This window comes from Ovis canadensis, chromosome 20 (genome assembly GCF_042477335.2).
Source record: "Ovis canadensis isolate MfBH-ARS-UI-01 breed Bighorn chromosome 20, ARS-UI_OviCan_v2, whole genome shotgun sequence".
NCBI lineage: Eukaryota > Metazoa > Chordata > Mammalia > Artiodactyla > Bovidae > Ovis > Ovis canadensis.
Window position 1 is genome coordinate 18,068,711 of NC_091264.1, and position 26,833 is coordinate 18,095,543.

The following is a 26,833-nucleotide window of genomic DNA, read 5'->3' on the forward strand; positions in this document are numbered from 1 at the left end:
ATGCCTCCCGGCATTAACACTGGCCCATACCTTTTGACTGTCTCCGGCCACATCTCTCGGCCTTGTCCCGGGGAAGATCTAGTCAGCTGTGAGGAGAGCCTGGCAGCCCTGCCTGTTTCACACCTGCCTGTCCCCATGCTTGGTTTGAAGGCACGTGCAAGGATTGTTACTGGCTCCCTTGTGCTGACTCACAGCGGGAGGAAAAAGAGCCAGGAAAAAAATTAAGAGACCCAAGAGACTAACAAAGTTAGGACTAGAGACTCTAATGAGCTCAGTAAGATAAACCAAAGTTCAACTCTTAAACCTTGGGAAAAATGAAATTCATAATGACATTATATACCAAGTCTTCAGCCCTGGGTTATGCTGCCCTGTATTACACTGGAAATTTACAGATAACCACTGGTATTTGTTATCCCTTAAGTTTATGTCTAGATTAGTTTGACAAGTTGATTTTAAATAATGAAAGCCATCTTTGAAAGGTCCGTTTAGATTTTTGCGGATAATCCACATCTGCTTCTAATCAAACAGAGATGATTAGCAAATTAAACTCTTTAATTAGTATTTTGCATAATTCAGGCAAACTATGCTTCTTAGGTTTAAGAAGGTGAAACAGGGTGAGTTTATCAGTTAGATATTTCTTTAAATCTTTACTAATTATCTAATTTTACCACATAAACAGTAAAAATAAAAAAACACAAATCAAGACTTCTCTAGTGGTACAGTGGATAGGAATCTTCTTGCCTTGTAAGGGACACAGTCTCCATGCCTGATCCGGGAGGATTCCCACACAGTGGAGCAACTAAGCCTGTGTGCCACAATCCCTGAAGCCCACGCACCCTGCAGTCTGTGCTCCACAACAGGAGACGTCACCACGATGAGAAGCCCATGCACGACTAGAGAGGAACCTCCACCTGCCACAACTAGAGAAAGCCTGCATGAACCAACGAAGACCCAGCACAACCAAAAAATAAATAAATAAAAAATTAAAATTTTTAAAAATGTTTTGAAGAATCTTTTTCAAAAAGAAATATAAATTAAGTTCAGCTTAGTTTGCTAATACCTAGCACTTCACATCTGGGCTAATTCTATCATTTGGGGAGAATTTAACACAAGGCTCAGAAAAGAAGAAAAAATAAGTTTTTTATTTCAGTTTTCTCTATCAACACCCCCAGAGGTCAACTTTACTTGAACTAGGTTCAAATAGCATTATTTTAAGAAAAAGGAAGGAGGAGAGAAGGAAGGAGGGGGTTTTCTTCCTTTCACTTTAGCCATTCAGTACTAGAGAACCCAAAGTCAGTTTCACTAGGCATTCAATCACAGTTTTTTAAAGAAAAGCACTCAAAGTCAGTTTTCTTTGTTAGATGAAGAGAAGTTAGCAGACAATACAGTAGCAAAGCTGCCATCACAACACACCCAACTAGCCCACTGCTTTTACCTACAGCAACTATGTTCTATAACACAAAGAGGTATGTGAGCTTTAAAAAAAAATATTTCCTCTTTTAACTGACCCAAAATACCCCAGTAGCTAACAAAAATAAGCCACTTAAATTTGATCAACAATAGTCACGTAATAAATCAAAAGCATGAACAGGACGTGGAGGAAGCATGTGTCGTGTCTGACACACAGACTCCAGCTTTGGAGGAAAATGTGGTCTTGGAGACAGCCCTGTGTGCTAGAATTAATCCTCTCACAACAAAAAAGGGTCAAGGAAATTCCAAAGTAGACTTTTCTCATGACTATAGATAACGACCCTACTAAAAACTTCAAATAGATCGTATCTTTATCCTGCCATAAATTCTACCCAAACCGCAGCTCTTCCTTCATATATACACATGCCCGTGTGTCAGATACGGTGGTAAATAAAAAGAGGAGGAAAGAAATCATCCCAAGGTTATATTAAAAAGAGATACTAAATTGAGTTCTAATCCATATTAAAAAGTACACAGCAAACTACACAAAAAACGAAGACATGGTATAAAACAAACAAGAGGTTATCATTTCCAAATCCAAATTCCAATCCATCTGTACACAGATGCTTTGCATCTCTGAACACCCTGGATCTAGAAAACCCAAACAATAGCTCTGATATACACTAATCAACCAGACTACCAAAAATTGTTTCTTTACAGACTTATTCAAGTGGCAATATTTTTAATATAATTTACGGTGCTCTGCATCTAGAGGCCCTCAGAAAATGTTAGTTATATATTAGTTAAATATTTCCTAGGAGAAGGAAATGGCAACCCACTCCAGTATTCTTGCCTGGAGAATCCCAGGGGTGGTGGAGCCTGGTGGGCTGCCATCTATGGGGTCGCACAGAGTCGGACAAGACTGAAGCGACTTAGCAGCAGCAGCAGCATCTAGAGGCCCTCAGAAAGTATTAGTTGGTTCACTGATTGGAAAAACTAAGTCTCTACTTCAAGGGCTGCTTTTTTAGGCATTTTATGGTAGTCTCAATTAGACAGGCTTCCCTCCCTGGTGGCTCGGTGTTAAAGAATCCGCCTGCCAACGCAAGAAATGCAAGTTCGATCCCTGGATCAGGAAGATCCGCTGGAGAAGGAAATAGCAACCCACTCCCGTATTCATGCTTGGAGAATGCCATAGACAGAGGAGACCAGCAGGCTACAGTCCATGGGGTCACAAAGAGTCAGACACGACTTAATGACTAAACAACTCAATTAGACATGGAATCAACAGCCTAATTCAGAGCAACTAGAGCTCTGACATGGCATGACACACATCCAGTTGAAAAAGACTAATTTCTCTTAACCTCTAAAACATCAACAGGACAACTAAAATGCAAGTGTAAAAAGTTAAAACTCTAGATATGTGCCTGACTCTTATGCATTTAACAAACCCCTCTAACCACTTACAATTAAGGCAGAAAGAAGAAACATACGAATACCGCAAAGCATGGACTTCATTTCCCTATCTGCTTCCCCGTTACACTACACAGACTGCTGAAGTTAAAGCACAGTGCTTTGGCTCCCCCAAACGACACTTCCAGAGCACAACAATCCTGCCCCAGAGAAAAGAAAGTGACGCCACATGAAAGTGGGTTCCTGCAGTGCGTTTGCATTAGGAGAAACCTATGAAGCATTCAATTCAATTTTGGAACTGTCATCTCTCATCTCCCCCACTATCAACCTAATCAAAGAAAAATATATTCGACGAAGACTTTATCTCTAAGTCTCAAAAGGTGAAGGAATTATATCAAGAAGAAAACTGAAGGTGAAACTACTGTACTGAAGTTTGCATCAGAGAGGTATTAATGTTCAAGAAAAATGGGAGCTTTTTATAAAAACACCTTAAAGTAAACTGTGATTCCCTGGTGGCTCAGTGGTAAAGAATCTGCCAATGCAGGAGAAGCAGGAGACACAGGTCCGATCCCTGGGTCGGGAAGATCCCTTTGAGGAGAAAATGGCAAACCACTCCAGTATTCTTGCCAGGAAAATCCCGTGGACAAAGGAGCCTGGCGGGCTGCACTCTGTGGGGTCACAAAGAGTCAAACACAGCCGAACACACAGCACACACCTATAAAGTGAATTATATACAGGTGACCCTTGAACAACAGGGGTTTGAACTATGTGGTTCCACTTACATGGGGGTTTTTTCCCAACAAATGTGTACAACATTCCACACAATCTACTGTTTGTTAAATCCGAGGATGGGGCGCTACAGCTGACTATAAAGTTACACGTGGATTTTTACAGTGTAAAGAAAGGGGAGAGATGTCATCGCCCCGACCCCCATGTTGTTCAAGGGTCAACTGTAATTATCACAAAAATTAGTTCCACAATTATAACCAACTAGACCTTCAGAAACCAGATGTAACAGCTAATTAGATCACTTGCTTAATTTTAAACATTCAATACAACTTCTAAAGTTAGAAGTATTACTTAGTTTTGATTTTATATGTATAAACAAAGTACTTAATTAATGATAAGATAGCTAACCTTTAGTAAATATTTACTATGTACCAACAATTATGCCGCTTACACAGATAATTACATTTGGTTTCACAACAATCGTCCAAGGGCTATGATGTTCTAATGAGGCGCTGAAAGGTTAGGCAAGTTACCCAGGGACATGAATCCACCGTGAGATTACTCTTCCTAGGTCTTCTCACTCACACTCTCTCCCTCACCAATCTCCTTTTCCACCATTTCCAATATTACCATTGCATGGTATTCTGATTATGGATTCCCATGACCTCTTGAACACATTTTGAACTGTCCACAGCCAATCCTGGTGCACCAGCTCTCACAGAAATATTTTCGTGACTGAAAGTACTAATACTTCAGTTCAGTTGCTCAGTTGTGTCTGACTCTTTGCAACCCCATGAACTGCAGCACACCAGGCCTCCTTGTCCATCACCAACTCCCAGAGTCCACCCAAACCCATGTCCACTGTGTCAGTGATGCCATCCAACCATTTCATCCTCTGTCGTCCCCTTCTCCTCCTGCCCTCAATCTTTCCCAGCATCAGGGTCTTTTCCAGTGAGTCAGCTCTTCGCATGAGGTGGCCAAAGTACTGGAGTTTCAGCCTCAACATCAGTCCCTCCAATGAACACCCAGGACTGATCTCCTTTAGGATGGACTGGCTGGATCTCCTTGAAGTCCAAGGGACTCTCAAGAGTCTTCTCCAACACCACAGTTCAAAAGCATCAATTCTTCAGCGCTCAGCTTTCTTTATAGCTCAACTCTCACATCCATACATGACCTCTGGAAATACCATAGCCTTGACTAGATGGATCTTTGTTGGCAAAGTAATGTATCTGCTTTTTAATACGCTGTCTAGGTTGGTCATAACTTCCCCTCCAAGGAGCCAGCGTCTTTTAATTTCATGGCTGCAATCACCATCCGCAGTGATTTTGGAGCCCAGAAAAATAAAGTCAGCCACTGTTTCCCCATCTATTTGCCATGAAGTGATGGGACCAGATGCCATGATCTTAAGTTTTCTGAATGTTGAGCTTTAAGCCAACTTTTTCACTCTCCTTTTCACTTTCATCAAGTGATACTAATACTATCCTTCCCCAAAACGTCCTCCTATTTCCGTACTCCCGACCATCAGTGACCTGACACTGTCCCTGCACTCCACCCCACAAAGCCTGGTCCCGTCCTCCCCTCAGAAGCCATCAGTCCTCACACCCTCGGGCAGCTCCTGTAACTGCCAGCCTTGCCCGCTGCTCTCCACTGCCACAGCCTGGCTGCAGGTCAGACTCTCAGCAGGCCTTCCATGGGCCAGTCATTCACCCACTAACTCTTCTCTTTATTAAAGAAACTGGCAATATCCTAACAGAACCCCAGCAGTAGTCTCAACGGGCTATTACTTGGCAATCCCTTTTCTTTTTAACTTTTAATTTTAAAATAATTACAGACTCACAAAACATTCCAAAGGCAGAGCAGAGAGGCCCCGCAGGTCGCTGCCCAGAGCCCACAGTGACCCGTCTCGTCAGCTGCAGGCAGCACCTCAGGCAGGGCAGGTGACTTCAGCAAACCAAGCACACTGCTCCACCACGGCGCCACGAATGTAGATCTAGAGGACAACCGCCACTGACAGGAATCACTTTTACCCCAAGGGTCTCAGTGCTAATTAATCAATCCCATTAAGCCTTTAATAGGCTAATTCTCATGTATGGCTAACAGGCAGCTTCACTGTAAGACACACATCAGAATTATGTGGTGATCTAAATGACATTCAGTGAAGAGTGTGTGATATCTAGACCTCCAAAGGGGCAGGGTCTATGCCGTGGTTAGGAAAGTGCGACAATGGAACCACATCTGTGTCCCAGCTGGAAAGAGGAGGAAGAAGCCCCTCAACCCCCACAAGAAGGAGGAGCTGTTCCTGGCGCCAGAGAGGGGGAACCTAGACCTGCACCAGCCGGTGCTCAGAACGCAACTCCAGCAGCCACTGAGCCTCCACGGAGCAGAGAGAAGAGACCACTCTAACCCCCATCCCCTTCCAAAGCATCACCCCAGTCTATCTTCAGGACCTGCAGACTGACAAGCTGAATGAATTTCACAACTCCGAGGTCCAAAAGCAACATTCTCTCAATGGTTTATGATGCTTTGAATTCCTCTCTGATGCCGCTTACGCCCACTACCGTTATCATCATAAATTATAAATAAATTCTGAAAACATACAATTCTTCTTATGATTAACATTCCTCAAGACTAGTTTGTTGCTGTTTAGTCACTAAGTCACGTCCGACTCCTTGCAACCCGTGGACTGCAGCCGCCAGGCTCCCCTGTCCATGGGACTCCCAGGCAAGAACACCGGAGTGGGTTGCCACTTGCTCCTTCAGGGCATCTTCCTGATCCAGGGACTAAACCCGAGTCTCCCGCACTGGAAGGCAAATTCTGTACTTGTGAGCCACCAGGGAAGCCCCTCAAGATGGGCTACTTTAGGTCATAATCATAAGTTTATAATTTCTAGGAATTATTTCTACACTAAAGACCAGAAATCCCTATATGGATAGCACAATCCCAGGGAAAAGACACCTTCCTGTCTGTTCTATGAAACCAGCCCTCCAGGGGAGAGATAGACCTGAATGGCCTGCCCCGGGCCTCCCCAAGGACCTCAGAGCAGCCTGAGTCCTCCCTGGGGATTGGACAGCCCGACGGGCAGAGCCCTGCGCTGCTGCAGGGGGCTCCAGAGAAGCAAGACTGAGGTGCTGCTCTTGGCTGCTTCCTTCACCTGCTATGCTCATAAGTCATGCGTGTCCTAAAAATAGGCAACACTGAGGGCTTAATTTAAGATTATTAAAAAAAAAAGGGAAGACATCCAGATATAACTTTAGTTATAGGAACAGTGTACCTGGGATGACAGCTACTTTGGTTTTAGCGAGGCAGAAAATGTATTTTTTTTCAAGTGGGGTAATGCCATAACCATTCAGCAGGTGGGACAGTGGTAAAGAATCTCCCTGCCAATGCTGCAGACCTGGGTTCAATCCCTGGGTTCGGAAGATCCTCTGGAGAAGGAAACGGCAACCCACTCCAGTGTTCTTGCCTGGGAAATCCTGTGGACAGAGGAGCCTTGGCAGCTACAGTCCATGGGGGGCAAAAGAGTCAGACATGACTGAGCGACTAAACAAAAACAATACTGGAACTAGGATTTTTTAAAAAAGGAAAGCAAAGTAATTTAAAAGAAAATAACTGTGACACAGATACCCGATGCGGCCTCACGCGCTGCTGACCCGCTCAGGAGTCAGAGGCCGTCCCCCGCCAGGAGCGCCGTGTGGCAGCCCCTCAGCAGCAGGCAGGGGGCCCTCAGACACTGCACGGAGGGGCTTCCTCCTCCTCCTGCCTGGGATTCAGGAACAGCGAGCGCACAGACACCATGAGGAGACATGTGGTGTGTATCTACAAACCATGCTTGGTTCTAGATTCAGGTCATCAGAAACAGGTCTTCATGCTCCACAACAATATAAAAAAGAAACACAAAACAGTCAAGAAGATACAGGCAAGTCCCTGTGCAGAGCTGCCCAGAGCACTGCAGGCAACTCAACCACCCCTCAAGGTCACAAATGCCCACACTTCTCCCAACACACTCCTCACTATCACAGCTGCTCACACTTCTCCCAACCCACCCCTCACAATCACGACTGCCTACACTTCTCCCAACACACCCCACCATCACAGCTGCTCACACTTCTCCCAACCCACCCCTCACCGTCACAACTGCTCACACTTCTCCCAACACACCCCTCACAGTCACAGATGCTCACACTTCTCCCAACACACCCCTCACTATCACAACTGCTCACACTTCTCCCAAACCACCCCTCACAGTCACGACTGCTCACACTTCTCCCAACACACCCCTCACAGTCACAACTGCTCACACTTCTCCCAACACACCCCTCACAGTCACAGATGCTCACACTTCTCCCAACACACCCCTCATGGTCACAACTGCTCACACTTCTCCCAACACACCCCTCACAGTCACAGTTGCTCACACTTCTCCCAACACACCCCACTATCACGACCACTCACACTTCTCCCAACCCACCCCTCACCGTCACAGCTGCTCACACTTCTCCCAACACACTGCTCACGGTCACGACTGCTCACCCTTCTCCCAACACACCCCTCACTATCACGACTGCTCACACTTCTCCCAACCCACCCCTCATGATCACGACTGCCTACACTTCTCCCAACCCACCCCTCACCATCACAGCTGCTCACACTTCTCCCAACCCACCCCTCACGGTCACGACTGCTCACACTTCTCCCAACCCACCCCTCACGGTCACAGCTGCCCACAGCCCCACAGAGGTGTCCAGAATATCCAGATGGGAACACGACCCCTGTAGTCCAGAACCCCAAAGCTGGACAAAGAATCTATCCTCCTAAAAATCTGAACAACCAGTGGCCTCCATAACTTCTCCTGACTGGTGCAATTCAGTTACTCCCATTCCAGTGTAAAATCTGCTCATGGATTGGGTTTACACTGATTTCTGAGTATTACATGAGTCTACTGTTGAACATGAACTAAAACATGCAACATGAAAAAAGAAATGTTTTTTAAAACATTTCAGAGAAGAAAAGCCAAAAGCGTACAGAAAAGTCATGGGCTGGATAAAGAGCACCTCCCCAGCGATGTTTCCCAAGAGGCGGCACACATATTATACAGGGAAAACCACTTATGGTACATTTATCAAGAACACATTGGTTTCCATTTCTGCTCAAACTGGCAGCTGAAATAGACATCTCAGTAAACTAATGTTACTGCTTTAATTTTCACTTTGGTATAATCTCCAGCTCATATCTGTGTTTGTATATGTCTCTGATGGGTCATGTCAGCATCTATTCCATTTCACTGCCAGCGAAGGACTAACTGGAAAGAAATCTGCTCACATATTTAGTAACAAGCTTCATGATTTACACATTTCAAAAAACCTCTGACTTTTGGATTCCAATTCTGTCACTCAACTCTGGGGAGGTTACCTAACCTCTCTGAGTTTCGGTTTCCTCGAGGAGCTGTTGTGAGGATTAAATTATATAAAGCATGGAAAGTGTACAGCTCAGTGCCTGCCACTCAGTAAACACATAACAAACGTTAGCTCTTAGTGACTGACTCTTTCCCTCTGTCTCCTTGTACCACTGGGCAGAACAAACCTCGGTAAGTATCTGTCAACCCAATCATCCACAAGTAGCCCTTCCCCAGGGAGCAAGGACCTGTGCAAGTTGTCCACAGCCCTCTGGGTTTTCCAGCGTGTGTGCAGAGGCCTCACTCCTTGGGTCAACTAAGGGTGTTGGGATTCATCCGGTCACCGGGCTCCAAACAGACGACAGAGAGAGTCTCGTGCCCACAGGCTGCATGGGTCTCAGACCTAGATAGCACGTGCTAACCAGAGAGGAACAGGGGAAGAGCCACCCAGCTGCCGGGTATCAGGGCTGAAGTATGACAGGAGGAATCTGAGAGCCAGGAGATTCACAATCGGGGCAGGCAGAGAGCAGATGGGGAGAAGCTCAGAATCTTAAGACCCATGACAAGTCAGTGATGCCTCAAGGGGCAGCGGAGAGAGCGCAGGAGAAGGGACACACCGACACAGCCTGGGCTGCCAGGGTAACCTCGTCACTGCAACCACTTCCTGCCTCTGTACTCAGACCTAGCTGCTTGGTAACTGGGAGCACAGTGGCTCTTTCCGCACTTTCATTAGCCCTCCACACTCCAGTTCCTGTTCTCATTCACAGACCAAGATAAGGTGGCCTGACCTAGGCTCTAAACTAGTCCATGACATGACTTAAACTGAAAAGGATTAAACTTTCAGGGAGCTTGGGGGCAACAGGAAAAGGCTGGAGAGATTATGGAATGAAAAAATAACGTGAACATTAAAAAACTACCTCTTTTGAAACACCTTCAGAAAACATGAGTAACACTTTGCAATGTAAATGCTTAACTACAGAAAATGTTAGAACACTAAAAATGATATTTAGTAAAATTAATTTAATTCTTTTAGGAGCTTATTGTTAACATATATATATAACATTATAAGACAATTAGGACATAGCTCTATATATGGGCAACTAGTTAATTTACAGTCATACATTCTTTTCAAGGGCAAAGTCACAGGCATGGACTCATCAACAATGAGAGTACAAGGAACCCTAGACTCCTTGTAAAAGTCACAGGGAATTTTTTGTAAAAGATGACTTTCCTGGGACTTCGCTGGTGGTCCAGTGGTAAGGAATCCACCTGCCAGTGCAGGGGACACAGCTTGATCCCTTGTCTAAGAAGATCCCACATGCCGCGGAGCAACTAAGCCCGTGTGCCGCCACTGCTGAGCCGGTGCTCTGGAGCCCAGGAATCGCGACTACTGAGCCCACGAGTTCCAGAACCTGTGTTCAGCGACAAGAGAAGCCACCACAACGAGAGACCCGCACAGCACACCAAAGAGTAGCCCCTGCTGCCCACAACCAGAGAAAAGCCTCAGCAGCACAGTAAATAAATAAATAAAATTACAAAAAAAGAGAAGACTTTCCCAAGTTACTCAAGACTGCTTGTAACCCTATAGGCAATTCAACTCCAACATGCCTGCTTCACAATCTTGGAACATCCAACTTACTTTCACACCCAAAGGCAAATGTGCCCTTTCATCAGGTTATTAATCTTCTCCCACTCGTCCCCATGAGGTTTGAAAGCCCACCAAGTACTGAGTGAGTCTAACCACTGCTGCCGCCTCCTCCAGGCACCTCTCCACTCCCATCACAGGCAACGCCCCATCAGAAGTTCTGGGGAAGGCGTCCACGCTTTCCACACTTGTGTTTTTTAGTGTGTCCTGTTCTTACATCTGTGTGTCCTATCTCAGCTGTATCATCACACTCACTACTGGCTAAAATTCATTCTGTGGCAAAAGGAAAGATCAAAGGTACACGTATTTCTCCATTTTGCAGATACCGCATTAAAATCATGTTGTCTTATTGGTAGGTTTATAATAACTTGTAAGTATGTCACAGAGGGTAAGGCATGAAGAGAGTCATGTACATCACACGAATGGCTTTTTCATATTTTAAGTAAGAGAAAAAAAAGAGTTGACCACATGATGGATGCACATTCCACAACAGCTTAAGCAACCTGAATGAGATCAACCAACAATACAATAAGGGCCAAAATGATCAGAAAACCATGTCTATTTCAAGGCCAACTTGCAAAAATCTAAGAAATAAGCATACGGAAGGGAACACCAAAAACTATCTTAAAATTCTACACACAAAACTATTAAATCAATATAAAATCAATGTTCCAATGCTAACTGCAAAAAAGCATTCAAAAGTCCTAATAAATTTGCATAACTGAGATTTTCAATAACAAATGACAAATTAAATTTCAATTCATGTTCATTGAAAAGAAGTTATCAGTCAAAAATGACATAAAATAACGTCTACGATAGAAAAAAATCAGATTTCACACTACAGGGGATAAGAAACAAATTATAAATGTCAGATTCAGCTATTTTAAAATAAGCAAAAATAAGCAATTCAAAGTTTTACACATACTTGTTTTCAGTGAGTCAGGCAATAAGGGTAACAACCACACTTGCTTTCTCTCAAAACCCTCACTCCCTGAACATATTTGGCAACTGACCAACACATGTTCTATTTAACATGAGGTAGAGTTTTCATCTGTGACACACAAAATCCTCTCCGTCTTGGATACTCAGCCTCCGTTTCCCTGCCATTCAGTACTATTCTCATGAAAAGCATCCTGCCATTAGCCAGTGGCATTTAAAATCAAATGAAAAATATGTGATTGTCCTGAGGTTTTTAAAAACATCAAGATAAATTATAAGCTGCTATTAGACTCTGAACTGCAGCAGCACAGGGACCCTCTGTCAGGGAGGCTGTCAGCTGTCAAAGCCTGACCTTTGCCTAACTGGTCAGCTGAAGAAGCGCTGAGAGAATCTGCTGCGCCTCCCCATTCACCTTCAATGTGACATGGGGTTGAGTCAATCAACTCTGCAACGAGAGGCCCAAAACAGTCCCAACTGACAGCAATGTCTATTCATTTCTTATCCTTCCCAGAAATTTCAGATTGAAAATCCAAGTTAGCTACATGTAAGTGTAAGAATGAAAAATATCAGCTTTTCCTTTTGAATACTTCATATTAAAGTTTTCTGTTGTGTGTCATGAAGATTCAAAATCTTCTAGACATTAGAAAAGAGTCATATAACAAAGGACTGCTGGAGCCAGAAAGAGAACCAAGAGTCCTACATCTGGTAACTGCTCCATCCTCATCTCCTCCTATTTTTATCCAATAAAACTATATCAGCCATAGCAAAGTGAACAAAAACAAAATTTTAAATAAAAAACTATGCAACAAAATTATTTTTTGCATACATATTTCTCCACAAAAGCAAAAAGAATGCAATTTAATTATAACATCGCATCTCCTCTTAACATAAAAATGTCACTGCAGCATTAATGAAACAGAAAATGAAGAAATGCACACAAGCACAGCACACAAGCACCTGAAGTCCAGGCAGATACTGAGATGTGGCACAAGCGGCTATCCAGCTTCTGTGACACAAAAACCAAGAGGGCCTGTGGCTCTCCATCCTCTGCTGTTTCCTTCTGCCTCAACTTAGGCAAGAGTCTGTTATACACCAAGACCAGTTTATTGACGAATTCTAATAACTTTTCCCTACCCCTTGCTTTATCCTGAGTCTAAAAACATGGATCCTGAGCCTAAAAGCATCACTGACACCTGTTTTAACAAAGAGCAAGCCAAAATGCTAATCAAAGTGAGGAAAACAATAGAAATTAGGACTACAGGAATCGAGGGGCAAGCTCATCAACAGCACCAGAGTTCAAAGCCTTACCTGCCAGGAGGAGGTGCCAGGGAGGGCCCCAGGGGAAGGGGGAACAGGTCTCCACAAGGAGAGTGATGACAATCTGTCCCACGAGTGACTTTTCTCCAGGCCCCCTACAACACTTTCTCACTCCACATGCCATGCATCCTCACCAGCTACAAATACTTGATCAAGTTTTACCTACAGTGTTTATTTCAAAAAGAAAACGTGTAACACACACCATTCACAGTTCTGATAAACAGTGCTCTACCCCTCTGCCCCTCAGAAAACTAGCTCTAGCCTATTCACAGTTCTGATAAACAGTGCTCTACCCCTCTGCCCCTCAGAAAACTAGCTCTAGCCTATCGACCCACCTAGAATCACTGAACTAGAAAAGCCAAACAGTCACCCAAGAAGCCAAAGCTGCTGTTGTTTTTAGAAACTGTATGGGACCCCTGTCCACCATGATGTACAAATGTAAATAATAATGCCCCCTTTAGCCAATCTTCCATTTTTATCCATATTTCTACATCTTACTTTAATGTATGTCTATTACGACGTCCCTCAAATGGCATGGAGAATGAAACAGGAAATAAATAGTTATAGCAAACAGACTAGAAGCAACCAGAGTAGTATTAAAAACCAATCATGACTGGCAATAGACTTGTTAAATGTATATATTTCCTATAAATTAGTTTCCTAAAATAAAGACCCAAAATAGATTTAATTGTTGTAAAACATACCAATCTAATAATCTCAAAATTCTCCAACATATATGCATTTGCTGCCTGTGAATCCTCCTTAATATCACTAGTGAACATACATGATAGCCACAGTACTAAACACGCCATATACTCTATCTCATTTAAACCTCATACATCAGTGAAGTGGGAACTGTGATTATTCCCATTGCGAAGATGAGGAGACTGAAGTACACATTCAAAAATCACATAGCTAACTATCAAGTCTAGATTGGCTTTATGCTACTTATAAACCAGCAAGTTCACCCATTACTGCTTAATGCAGGCTGACAGAAGACCCTTTGCAACCCCATGGTCTATACAGTCCATAGAATTCTCCAGGCCAGAATACTGGAGTAGGTAGCCTTTCTCTTCTTCAGGGGATCCTCCCAACCCAGAGATCGAACCCAGGTTTCCCGCATTGCAAGCAGATTCTTTACCAGCTGAACCACCAAGGAAGCCGAGAATACTGGAGTGGGTAGCCAATTTCTTCTCCAGGGGATCTCCCTGACCCAGGAATCAAACCAGGGTCTCCTGCATTGCAGGGGGACTCTCTACCAACTGAGCCATCAGGGAAGCCCCAACAGAAGGTACAGGCTCCTGCATCAGGGACACAGAACTTTTATTACTCACATCACAGGAAGGAGCACAAGAACCAGCATGTTTCTGTGGTTCTCCTCCCCCAAATTCCTCAACAGCATCATGACGCAGCCCAGATGGATGCTTCAGTACAGTAAGCTTGCACTGCACCTGAGAAGCCCCAACTGTATGTAACAGAAAGACATTACCTCATCCCTGGAGGCTGCCTGCTAAAACACAACTGTGAGGAATGGCCCAGGATCAGGACCCTGCATTCCCGACATACCCGGCAAGGTGTGTAGGAGCAGAAGAGACCTGTGGAGGGAGGCTTTTGCCCAACACTGATACATGCCGGACTGTTAGGCACTATTAATAAAATACATTCCAAAAGTTTAACTTTGTTCCCTAAATTTAAAACTGTAATAATTGAGATTGCTGACGCTTCTGGTTAAAAATGACAAACTGAACATAAATACTTTCAATTTACTTTTTCATATCTCAATCATAAATGAAAACAAAGAAACAATAACAAAATAATAATAAGGGACTTTAACACTCACTTAACATTAAAGAATAGACATGACTGAGTGACTAACACTTCCACTTCCACAAATCATTCAGATAGAAACTCATTAAGAAAACACTGGCCTTCAATAACACATATAAACAGATGAACTTAACAAATATATAGAGAGCAATCCATCCAAAAGCAACAGAATACATTCTTTGCTGCTGCTGCTGCTGCTGCTGCTAAGTCATATCAGTTGTGTCCGACTCTGTGCGACCCCACAGACAGCAGCCCACCAGGCTCCCCTGTGCCTGGGGTTCTCCAGCAAGAACACTGGAGTGGGCTGCCATGTCCTTCTCCAAGTGCACACAAAACACTCTCTAGGACAGATCACATGCTGAGCCAAAAAAGAGTTCCAAAAACATTACGAAGACTGAACTCATATCAAGCATCTTTTCTGACCACAACACTATGAGACTAGAAATCAACTACAAGAAAAAAAATTACCAAAAGAAACATACATGGAGTCTAAACAACATGCTACTGGACTTTCCTGGTGCTCCAGTGGTTAAGAATCCACCTGCCAATGTAGGGGACACGGATTTGATCCCTATCTGGGAGGATTCTACATGCCATGGGCCAACTAAACCCAAGCACCACAACCACTGAGCCGCAACTACTGAGCCCAGACTGAAGCCCATGTGCCCAAGAGCCCAGGCTCGCAACTAAACAGCAGCTAGAGAAATCCCACCCCAACTAGAGAAATCCCGCCAACAGCTATGAGACCCAGTGCAGCCATAAACGAATACACACATACATAACAAATATTTTTAAATTAATTAAAAATATATGCTACTAAACAACCAATGGGCCCCTGAAGAAATCAAGAGGAAGTCAAATTACATGGAAACAGATGAAAGGGAAAGACAATAATCAATCAAAACTCTATGGGATGCAGCAAAAGCAGCTCTAAGAGGGAAGTTTACTGCAATATAAGCCTCAAAAAACAAGAAAGGGACTTCCTTGCTGGTTCAGTGCTTAAGAATCTGACTTCCGGTGCAGGGGATATGGGTTTGATCCCTGATTGGGGAACTAAGATCCCACATGCTGTGGGACAATGAAGCGCACGACTGCAACTACTGAGCACACACACTCTACAGGCACACACCACACCAGAAAGCCTGTGCACTCTGGAGCCCATGTGCCACAGTGAGACAGGAGCCGGCACACAAAGAACCCACGTGCTGCAACTAACAGCAAACACAGCCAAATACATAAATAAAAATTAACAAAAAGGAAGAAAAATCTCAAGCAATTTAACCTTACACCTAATGGAAGCAGAAAAAGAAAAAGAAAATTCAATTAGTGGAAAGACATAATAAAAATCAAAGCAAAAATAAATGAAATAGAGACTAACTTAAAATCAGAGAAGATCAATGAAACTAAGAACTGGTTCCTTGAAAAGATAAACAAAATGGACAAACCTTTAGCTAGACTCATCAAGATAGAAAGAGAGAACTCAAATAAAATATTAAGAGAAAAAGGAAAAGTTACAATGTCACCGAAACACAAAGGATCATAGGTGATTACTACAATCATACACCAATAAAATGGACAATGTAGAAAGAATGGACATATTTCTAAAAATGTACACTCTCCCAAGACTGAATCAGGAAGAATAGAAAAATGTGAACAGACCAATTATCAGCATTGAAACTGAAACACTCATCAAAAATCTCCCAGCAAACACATGTCCAGGACCTGATGGCAACTCTGGTGGAGCATACCAAAGATTTAAAGAAGACCTAAAATCCATCCTTCTCAAACTACTCCAAAAACTGAAGAGGAAGAAACACTTCCAAACTCATTCAATGAAGTCCACATTACTATGATAGCAAAACCAGACAAACACATCACACAAACACACAAAAACAAATCACTGATAAACACAGGTACAAACATCCTTAACAAAATACAAGCAAAACAAATTCTATCTCTTTGGTTAGAAATCTGGGCTCCCAACAAGTCCCCAAGCTCAGAAAGATGCTTGTAGGATCAGACCCAGCCTTGTGTGGACTTCTGGCTACAGCTTTTGAACAGTAGTAGCTTTACATTGGGTTTCCCTGGTGGCTCAGTGGTTAAATAATCCATCTGCCACTTCAGGTTCGATCCCTGGGTTGGAAAGATCCTCTGGAGAAGGAAATGGCAACCCTCTCCAGTATTCTTGCCTAGAGAATCCTAGGGATAGAGGAGCCTGGCAGGCTACAGTCCATGGGGTCGCAAACAGTCGGACACGACTGAGCAACTGAACAACAATAAAATGGGCTTCCCAGTTGGCGCTAGTGGTAAAGAAACTGCCTGCCAATGCAGGAGATGTAAGAGACACAGGTTTGATCCATGGAACAGGAAGATCCCATGGAGGAGGGCATGGCAACCCACTCCAGTATTCTTGCCCGGAGAATTCCATGGACAGAGAAGCCTGGACTCCGGTGGGCTAAGGTCAACAGTGTCGCAAAGAGTTAGACAGGAATGAAGGGACTTAGCACATGAACAACTATAAGCACCAGTTACATAACAGATGCAACGGACAAATCTCCAGAAAACAGGAATTACCACAACTGACTCAAGAAGTAGAAAATCTGAATAAATCTGCAAGTAAAGAAAATGAATCAGCAATTTTAAAACACCCCACAAAGAGAAGCCTAGACCTAGAAAGATCACTGGTAAATTCTACCAAATGTTTAAAATTTAAGACCAATCTTTCACAACTTATTCCCAAAAATAGAAGAGGAAAAACCACTTCTCAATTCACTATATGAGACCAATATTACCCTAACTTTTACACTCTGCTCCTTCACTTTCATCAAGCGGCTCTTTAGTTCTTCGCTTTCTGCCATAAGAGTGGTATCATCTGCGTATCTGAGGTTGTTGGTATTTCTCCCGGCAATCTTGATTCTGGCTTGTGCTTCATCCAGCCTGGCATTTCGCATGCTGTATTCTGCATATAAGTTAAATAAGCAAAGGGTACAGCTTGCTATACTCCTTTCTTTCCCAATTTGGAACCAGTCCATTGTTCCATGTCCAGTTCTACCTGCTGCTTCTTGACATGCATAGAATTTCTCAGGAGGCAGCTAAGGTGGTCTGGTATTCCCATCTCTTGAAGAATTTTTTCAGTTTGCTATGATCCACACAGTTAAAGGCCTTGGCATAGTCAATAAATCAGAAGTAAATGTTTTTCTGAAACTCCCTTGCTTTTCCTATGATCCAATAGATGTTGGCAATTTGATCTCTGGTTCCTCTGCCTTTTCTAAAACCAGCTTGAACATCTGAAGTTCTTAGTTCACATACTGTTAAAGCCTAGCCTGGAGAGTTTTGAGCATTACTTTACTAGCATGTTAGATGAGCACAATTGTGGGGTAGTTTGAACATTCTCTGGCATTGCCTTTCTTTGGGATTGGAATGAAAACTGATCTTTTCCAGTCCTGTGGCCACTGCTGAGTTTTCCAAATTTGCTGACATATTAAGTGCAGCACTTTAACAGCATCATCTTTTAGGCTTTGAAATATCTCAACTGGAATTCCATCACCTCCACTAGCTTTGTTCATAGTGATGCTTCCAAAGGCCCACCTGATTTCGCACTCCAGAATGTCTGGCTCAAGGTGAGTGATGACACAACTGTGGTTATCACAATATTAATATAATAAAGGACACAGCCCTATGATCATTTCAACAGGTGTAGAAAAAGCACAAAATCCCTTTCACAATGAAAATGCTCAATAAAAATTATAAATCTTCTCAGTCTGTAAAGGCTATCCACAAAAACCCCAGAGCCAACATCATATATCTTGGCAACAGACTGAACGCTTTCACCCTAAAATCAGGCACAAGACAAGTACTTCCACTACTGCCACTTCTATTCAACACTGTACTGGAGATGCTAGCTAACAATATAAGGCAAAAGTAAATACAAAGCATCCAGATTGAAAAGTAAGGATTATTTCTTTATAAGAGCCAATCTCCTAAGGAATCCACTAAAAACTGTCAGAATAAATGATTTTGTAAGGGCGCAGCATACCAGATCAATATACAAAAATCAACCGCATTTCCGTATGCTAGCAATGAACATTTCAAAAATGAAATAAGAAACTACATCTATAATGACAGCAAAGAATAAAATACTGAGGTATAAATAAGTACATAACTTTGTTAAAAAAAATTAAAGCTCTCAAGCAACAAAAAAAAATTCCCATGTTCACTGATCAGAAGACTTAATATTTAAGACAGCATGCATGCACGCTTATCTGCTCAGTCATGTCCGACTCTTTGCAATCCCTATGGACCCCACCAGGCTCCTCTGTCCGTGGGATTTTCCAGGCAAGAATACTGGAATGGGTTGCCATTTCCTATCCTAAGGGATTAAGATGAGGAGATTAACTATTGGGCAATACTGCCCAAGTGGATCTTCATAGACCTCATAATCCCAACCTACCCCAGTTGGTAGAAACTAACAAGTTGATCCTAAAATTCATAAAATATAAAGAACCCAGAATAGTGAAAATAACCTTGAAAAAGAAGAACAAAGTGAGAAAATGGACACTACTGAATCTGAAATCATATTACAAAACTAGAGGAATCAATATTTAAGACCACATAGTACTGACATGAGGAGAAACACGTGGGTGCTAAGTCACTCAGTCACGTTCGACTCTGCAACTCCACAGACTGCCAGGCTCCTGTCACACAGCACTAATAAAACTGAGTCCAGAAATTAACTAATTTATGGCCAGATGACTTTTGACAAGAGGGAAAAGACAACTGAAAGAGGAAAGAATAGCCATTTCAACAAATGATGCTAGGTCAACTGTATATCCACAAGCAAAACAATGAAGTTGGGCCCCTACTTTACACCATACACAGAAATCAACTTAAAATGTAAATAGACTAAACAGACCTAAAAAGGACAAAAACTATAAAACTCTTAGAGAAAACCATAGGCGTAAATCTTCATGACCATCTGTTAGGCAAATCCTTCTTAAAGCCAACAACAAAAACATAAATAACAAAAGAAAAAGACAACTTACACTTCACCTGCATTAAAAACTTTCATGTTGCAAATGATCCTAACTAGAAAATGAAGTGACAAGGACTTCTGTGGTGACTCAGTGATAAAGAATTTGCCTGGCAATGCAGGGACATGGATCCAATCCCTGATCCCAGAAGATTCTACACGGCAAGGAGCAGCTAAGCCCATGCGCTACAACTACTGAAACCCGCACCTGAGAGCCCACACGCTGCGTCTGTGAGCAGCTACTGAGCCTGTGTGCCACAAGCCCTGAAATCCACATGCCTAGAGCTTCTGCTCTGCAGCAAGAGAAGCCACTGTAACAAGAAACCCACACACTGCAATAATGAAGAGTAGTCCCTGCTCACTGCAACTAGAGAAAGCCCACATACAGCCATGAAGACCAGTGCAACCATAAACAAATAATTTTTTAAAAAAATGACAATCCTCAGAGTGAAAGAAAAAGATTTCTAATTCATAGAATTAGACCTTATAGTGGCTGTGTATTCAGAATATGTAAAGAATATGTAACAGTAAACCATAGGAAGACAGCTCAAATAAAATGGACCAAGGATACTAACAGACATTTCTCCAAACAAAATATACAAATAACCAACAAGAACATGAAAAGATGCTCAACCTCATCAGTCACTATGAAATCAGTCACAAATGAAAATCAAAACCACAATGACGTATCACTTCACACCCACCAGGATGACTAAAATCAAAAAAAAAGACAGAAGCAACTGCTACAGAATGTAAAGAAACTAGAACCCCAACAAACTAGTGAGGTGTACAACAATGCAGCCCCTCCAGAAAAGTTTGGGAGTCCTCCGAAAGTTTAAATATAGAATTACTCTATGACCTAACAATCCCACTCCTAGGTGTATATCTGAAACAAATAAAAAGATATCCACACAAAAATGTGTATACAAATATTCACAGCAGCATTATTCATCACAGCTAAAATGCTGAAATAATCCAAGTCCATCAACTACTGAAAAGAGAAATGACTGTAAATGAATGAAGAGCTGATATTTGCTACATATACAACACAGATGAAACCTGGAAATATTATGCTAAAAAGAAGCCAGTAACAAAAGACCACAAACTATATGAAATGTCCATTTATACAAAATGCCCAGAATAGGCAAATTCACAAAGACAGCAGATTAGTTGTTGCCAAGAGATGACAGAGTGACAGATTTAGAATGACGACTAGTGGGCACAGCTTTCTTTTTTAGGGTAATGAAAATGTTCTAAAATTAGATGGTGATCGTCGCACAACTCTATGATCATACTAAAAAGCCAACAAATTGCACACTTTTAGAGTGAAGTTTAAGGTATGTAAACTCTATCTCACTAAAGTAATTATAAAAAAGTATACTTGTGATCTCACTTATCTGTGGGATCTAAGAGTCAAACTCAGAAGCAGAATAGGACAGATGCTGCCAGGGGCTGGGCAACAGAGGAGAAGAGGAGACCCTGGTGGAAGGGCGCAAACATCCAGCTACGGAAGTGGGCTCCAGAGATCGCATGACAGCCTGAGGCTGCAGCTGAGGGCCCTGCACTGTGCCCGAGAGCGGCTGTGAGCAGGCCTGAAGGGCCTCACCACCACCGCAACAGAGTGGTGATTGTGTGAGACTGCTGAGCACCAAAGAACTGACACTAGTGGACCGTGGTGCTGGAGAAGACTCCTGAGACTCCCTTGGACTGCAAGGAGACCCAACCAGTCCATCCTAAAGGAGATCAGTCCTGGGTGCTCACTGGAAGGACTGAAGGTGAAGCTGAAACTCCAATACTTTGGCCACCTGATGTGAAGAGCTGACTCACTGGAAAAGACCCTGATGCTGGGAAAGATTGACGGCAGGAGGAGAAGGGGACGGCAGAGGATGAGATGGTTGGATGGCACCACCAACTTGATAGACAAGAGTTTGAGCAAGCTCCAGGAGTTGGTGAGGGACAGAGAAGCCTCATGTGCTGCAGTTCATGGGGTTGCAAAGTCAGACACAACTGAGTGACTGAACTGAACTTAACTCACATAACATGCTACGTAAGGATCTGTTAACCATCTTTATGGGAGTAAACATTTCACAGCATATACATGTATCAGATCATCACACTGTGTACCTTAAACTGACACAACATTAATATATCATCATATTTCAATAAAGCTGGGGGAAAAAAGACATACCATTAATACTATTTACATAAGGCAGGAAGCCACACTGATTCTTGTTGCAGTGGGCACATCCACTTCTCAGTAGCATAATTCCTTCACGTACTCCTATTTCTACTTTTTTACTTTATTTGGCCTGGAGTCACCCATTCTAATGCCCAAATACACACCACGTAATACTATTTACACAAAGTTCAAAGGCAGGCAGAATCATTCATGATATTAAAAGTCAGGACAGTGATTATCAGAGGAAGATGGGGTGGTAAAGAAAGAAGACACAGGCAACACCAGTTGACCACAAGGTTCTCTTCCTTAACCTTCATGCTACTTCATGGAGCTAGACAGTTATGAGCTGTGCAGTTTTCTGTGTATGTTATACTTCAGTAAAACAGTTTTTTAAAAAAAGAAACAAAAAATTCCACCTGACCTATTGAGACAATCTAGAATAAACACAATCTCAAAAATACTTCTCTATGACCTACTAAAACCATAATTTCAACAGCAAAAAGAAAAAAAGCAACTATTTTTAATATGAGAGGATCAATGAACTATAACTGATATTAGCAGTAACAGACTTCACTAAAGATCAGAGTTCTAAGCTAAGCGGAGAGAGCATGGGGTTTGGGTGAGATGGTACTGGGACCAACACTTTTCTTTGTCTGAGCAGATGCTACAAGAAACCTCACGGGATTCTCCGAAGCGAGTGAAACTTTGGAAAGTGCCTTACTCACAGGTGACACACTAAACGTCCACCAAAGGTTTACGTATTACTCTTCACACATCTCCTTACCCCCAAAGCAGAAAGCCACACTGGTTCTTGCTGCAGTGGGCACATCCACGTCTCAGCAGGACAATTCCTTCACCTACTTCAGTTTCTACTTTTTTACTTTATTTGGCCTGGAGTCACCCATTCTAATGCCCAAATACAGTCCTGACCATCCTACTGCCATCTGACTGCTCTAAGTTTCACAAAACAGAATTTTTCTTTCTTCCCACTGCAGCACAGGCCCACCTAAAAGATATAAATTCTGTTTCTATCCACAATAAGTATCCTTGTTAAAAATATACCCAACGTTTCTTCTTTCTTATATAATTTCTACATGTAACTCATTCAGATCTGTCTACAAAATTATACCTTACAACTATTCAGACATTTTGCTGACAAATGACTTCTAAAATAAAGTATTACCCACCCTAAACCTCATTGCTGGAAATAAGTGCTACCACTTTTCTGTTTTCTGTGGAATATTACAAGCTTTAAATTTTTGGCCTAGAAGATTCTGGTTAAAGATGAACTTTTATAAATTAAACCTTTTTGTGCTTTCATAAATCACATACTTAAAATAGTAACTAAATAAATGTGATGCTCTGATACTAAGGAGCCCCTTTTCTTCTAGTCATCGAAGAGAAAGGTTCACTTTGTGCGAAGCCAAAGTGACTCATTCGTTCAGGCAAGTCTTCAGGAAGAAAATGTAAAGAGAACAAACTCCACATATTAACACCAGCACTGAAGGTCAAGGGAGGTGACACAATTGCAAAGACTATACAAACATACTTACAGCCTCAAACTGTAAATGGCTATCCTTTAAGAAACTCTGAATTTTGTCCTTGGGTAAAATACTGAATCGAAATCGAAGGAGATCCATTTCTTGCTGAATAAACCAGCGCCTAAGATCTTCACTAAAACAGAGACAAGAAAACTGTAAGTGAAAAGTTTAAAGACAATTTTAAAAGTCCACTGATTATTAAATCCAAGACATTTCTATGAAACAACATTCAAATGTGAGCAATAGGCCAACAGACTGAAGTTCATTAACAGCATCAAGCTCTCTACTATGGTAAGAGTGTGAATACAGGTGACATGCCACAATCTCCCAGGACTGAGTAGAATATGGGGAAGAAGGATGTTTTGAACATAATTAAAATAAACACAAAGTCTAGCTGCATTATCATCAAATAACATAAAATAGTACACTTCGTTTAATCTAACTGCAAAGTATTTGTTTACATCAGAAAATAGAGTACCCCTCCTATTAATGCCAAATAAACATCACAAGTTTTTAAAGGTAATTTTACCTCTGAATAGATTATGATCAGATAAATTCTGCAAAGTAAACTTTGCTTACAGCTTTAGAGTTTATAACTTCACAAAATTTAATAAGCATTAAGATACCTCAACTTTTTAAAAGTCAACATTTGTTACTGTTTAGTCGCTAAGTCGTGTCCCACTCTTTTACAACCCCATGGACTGCGGCCCACCAGGTTCCTCTCTCCATGGGATTCTCCAGGCAACAATACTGGAGTGGGTTGCCATTTCCTTCTCCAGGGGATCTTCCCCACCCAGGGATCAAACCCACATCTCCTACCCTGGCAGGAGGATTCTTTACCACTGAGCCACCAGAGAAGCCCCAGATGTCGATATAGAACATTAATTTATAAGACAGGTGGGCATTGCTGTTATAAAATAATTAAGCTACTCCATGTAAAATATGATTTCTTTCCTCATTTGACTTTCACATTGTCAGCAATTCACTTATTGCATAAACTGCATATGCTTTTTTAACAAAAGAAAAGCTCTAGGACCAAAGCTGGTCAATAACTTCTCAGTCATTATCTTGGGATAGTAAATAATTCAAGATTCCCATTTGATAAGCCTATTGCCAGAAAAGAAACATAGTAAGTATGTAAGTTAGCCAAAATAAATATAAGAAAATACACAGTAAAAAAAAAAAAAAAAGCAACCAACTCCTTCCTCTGGGTGGCACTACTGACTTCTAAGAAACTACCAAAGGACAAGATCTTAATCTAATGGACACCCACCCATACAAGTCAACCGCTAAAACCTGTGCAGATTCAAGTAAGTGTTTGATTCCAAAATCCTTCTTCCTAATGAAATCACCTCTAATTTTAAATCCTAAATGAAGAATCCCTCCCATAAGGTAAAAAGTGTTTTAATAGGCAAAATCTGCAAAAATATTTTATTTTTTTAGTCAACAACTTGTTTCAAACAATTCGCTGCAACAGCGTTCAGCCCATGAACCACTGGTTTCTGATGTTATCCTGGGATTTCCTACGATGAGTACAATACCTGTCGGCCCTCCTGCACCAGTTTATAGCCCAAGATGTCAGATTTGACTGTGGAAGATAAAGGTATACTCACGACTGGCAGTAAGCAAGGCGCAAAATAAAGTGAGAAATGTGATCTTTTCTTCGAGGTTCATATTCATCTTCCAAGCTTTCCTGAAAAACAATAGCAAATGAAGAAAATAAATGCAAAACAGTGAAAGGTGTAAAGAATTACTGAGTCAGCATAAGCCAACGGTGAAGCAGAAGTTCAACGACACAGATTTCATAATATGCTCCCCAGGATGAGCATCACTTTACTTAGGTTGACAATTGGGTGAAACACAATTGAACACCACCACCTCCTGGGTTTGGATCCCACTGTTTTCTTCCTCCTCTAACTTTCCTTCTTGGCCAGCCTACACCCAGCCACTCACCTCTTCCACCACTTCTCAGATAAACCCTCAACTATTTTCATTTCAACCATTTGGCAAAACCTAGATTATAAACAAATCCACAGCTATACTCTGCAGTCCTGCTCCCAAAATGCTGAGAACTTCTGGGAAAAAAAATATACAATTATAGGACTTTGGACCATTAAAAATTCACAGCCTCTATCCTCAACTGGTCACAAAGAGTCGGACATGACTGAGCAACTGAACAACAACAAACCTCAACTGGACCTTTATCAACACCCAGAAATCTTTTTTTTAATATATATATATGTTATTCAAGTATATCTGACTTACAACTTTTCAAGTGCACAGCAAGGTGATTTAGTTACACAAATACACATATATTATTTTTGAAATTATTTTCCATCATATGTTATTATAAGATATTAACTATAGTTTCCTATGCTATACAGTAAACCTTTGTTGCTTCTTACATATCTACTAGAATCCAGCATTCTAGTCATACTAAGTCAAACAAGTAACACCAAGGAATCTTTCCTCAAGTTCAGCACAGTCAGAGCAAACATGTCCCGAGCACTCCCAATGTACCAGGCACTGTTATAAGCGTTTTAATCCATTAAGCCACATAATCCTTTGAAAGCCCCTATGAGGAGGGCACCACTATATCCCTATTTTAAAGATGAGGAAACTGACTTTGTTCCAGGTCACAAGCCTGTAAGCAGCAGAGCTGGGATCTGGCCCCATAACTATTCCTTCCCCCATCTCAGGACAGCTGTTTTGATCTTCACTAGGTGGCCAGCCCTCCCCAATACACCACCGTTCCCTCCTCTCATCACAAGACCTCATCTACTTTACAGAAAGCAAAGGCCTCAGGCCGGCTCCTCAGCCCAAACTCCTGCCACCGCGTGTGGTACTGCCTTCCCTACTATCCCTACTGACAGACCTCTCTCTCCTCCTACACACAGCTGATCCCACACAGAAACTCCGTAGCCCACCTGCTCCTGCCTCCTAAGGATCATGACTAATCCAAAGTTCTCCCAAAATATCTACAATCGCCCTTTCTTCTCTTCCAGATCGTTCTGCTCAGCTTATAAATATGTTCAAATATATGCTGTAACGTGTTATCTTTTCCCTTCAAATTTTCCTATACTCAGACCTACCTCCCCGGTCTTCTCAGCTGAACATGTTAGAAGAAGAAATATTCCACATTCATCTCTCACCTCTCTCCTCCAAACACTACGACTGTTCCACCACCTGTCTTCAAGCCCAGATCTGCTGCACACCCTGCAGCCCTCAAGACAGCTCCACAAGCACCTCAGAGTTACAACGAGAACTAAACTCAGTCTTCTTTCTAGTAAGACTTGCCTCCTCTCCTGTATATCCCACGATCCACCCAGCTGTCATCACCAGAAACCCAAGCATCACTCAGAACTCTTGTTCCTCCTCCTTGTACTCAATCTCTATAATCTTATGATTCCATCTT

General features: G+C 42.2%; 1 protein-coding gene across 5 annotated transcripts in view; it reads right to left on the minus strand.

Moving 5' to 3' along the window:
* PRIM2 (DNA primase subunit 2) overlaps positions 1-26,833 on the minus strand; it is a 304,068-nt gene that overhangs the window by 272,650 nt on the left and 4,585 nt on the right. For all 5 annotated transcript variants that reach the window (XM_069564045.1, XM_069564046.1, XM_069564043.1 and 2 more), the window contains 2 exons: positions 25,032-25,111; positions 23,431-23,551 (listed from right to left, as the gene is read on the minus strand). In XM_069564045.1, the coding sequence (XP_069420146.1) occupies positions 23,431-23,551; positions 25,032-25,111 (201 nt within the window). The remainder of the gene's footprint in view (positions 1-23,430; positions 23,552-25,031; positions 25,112-26,833) is intronic.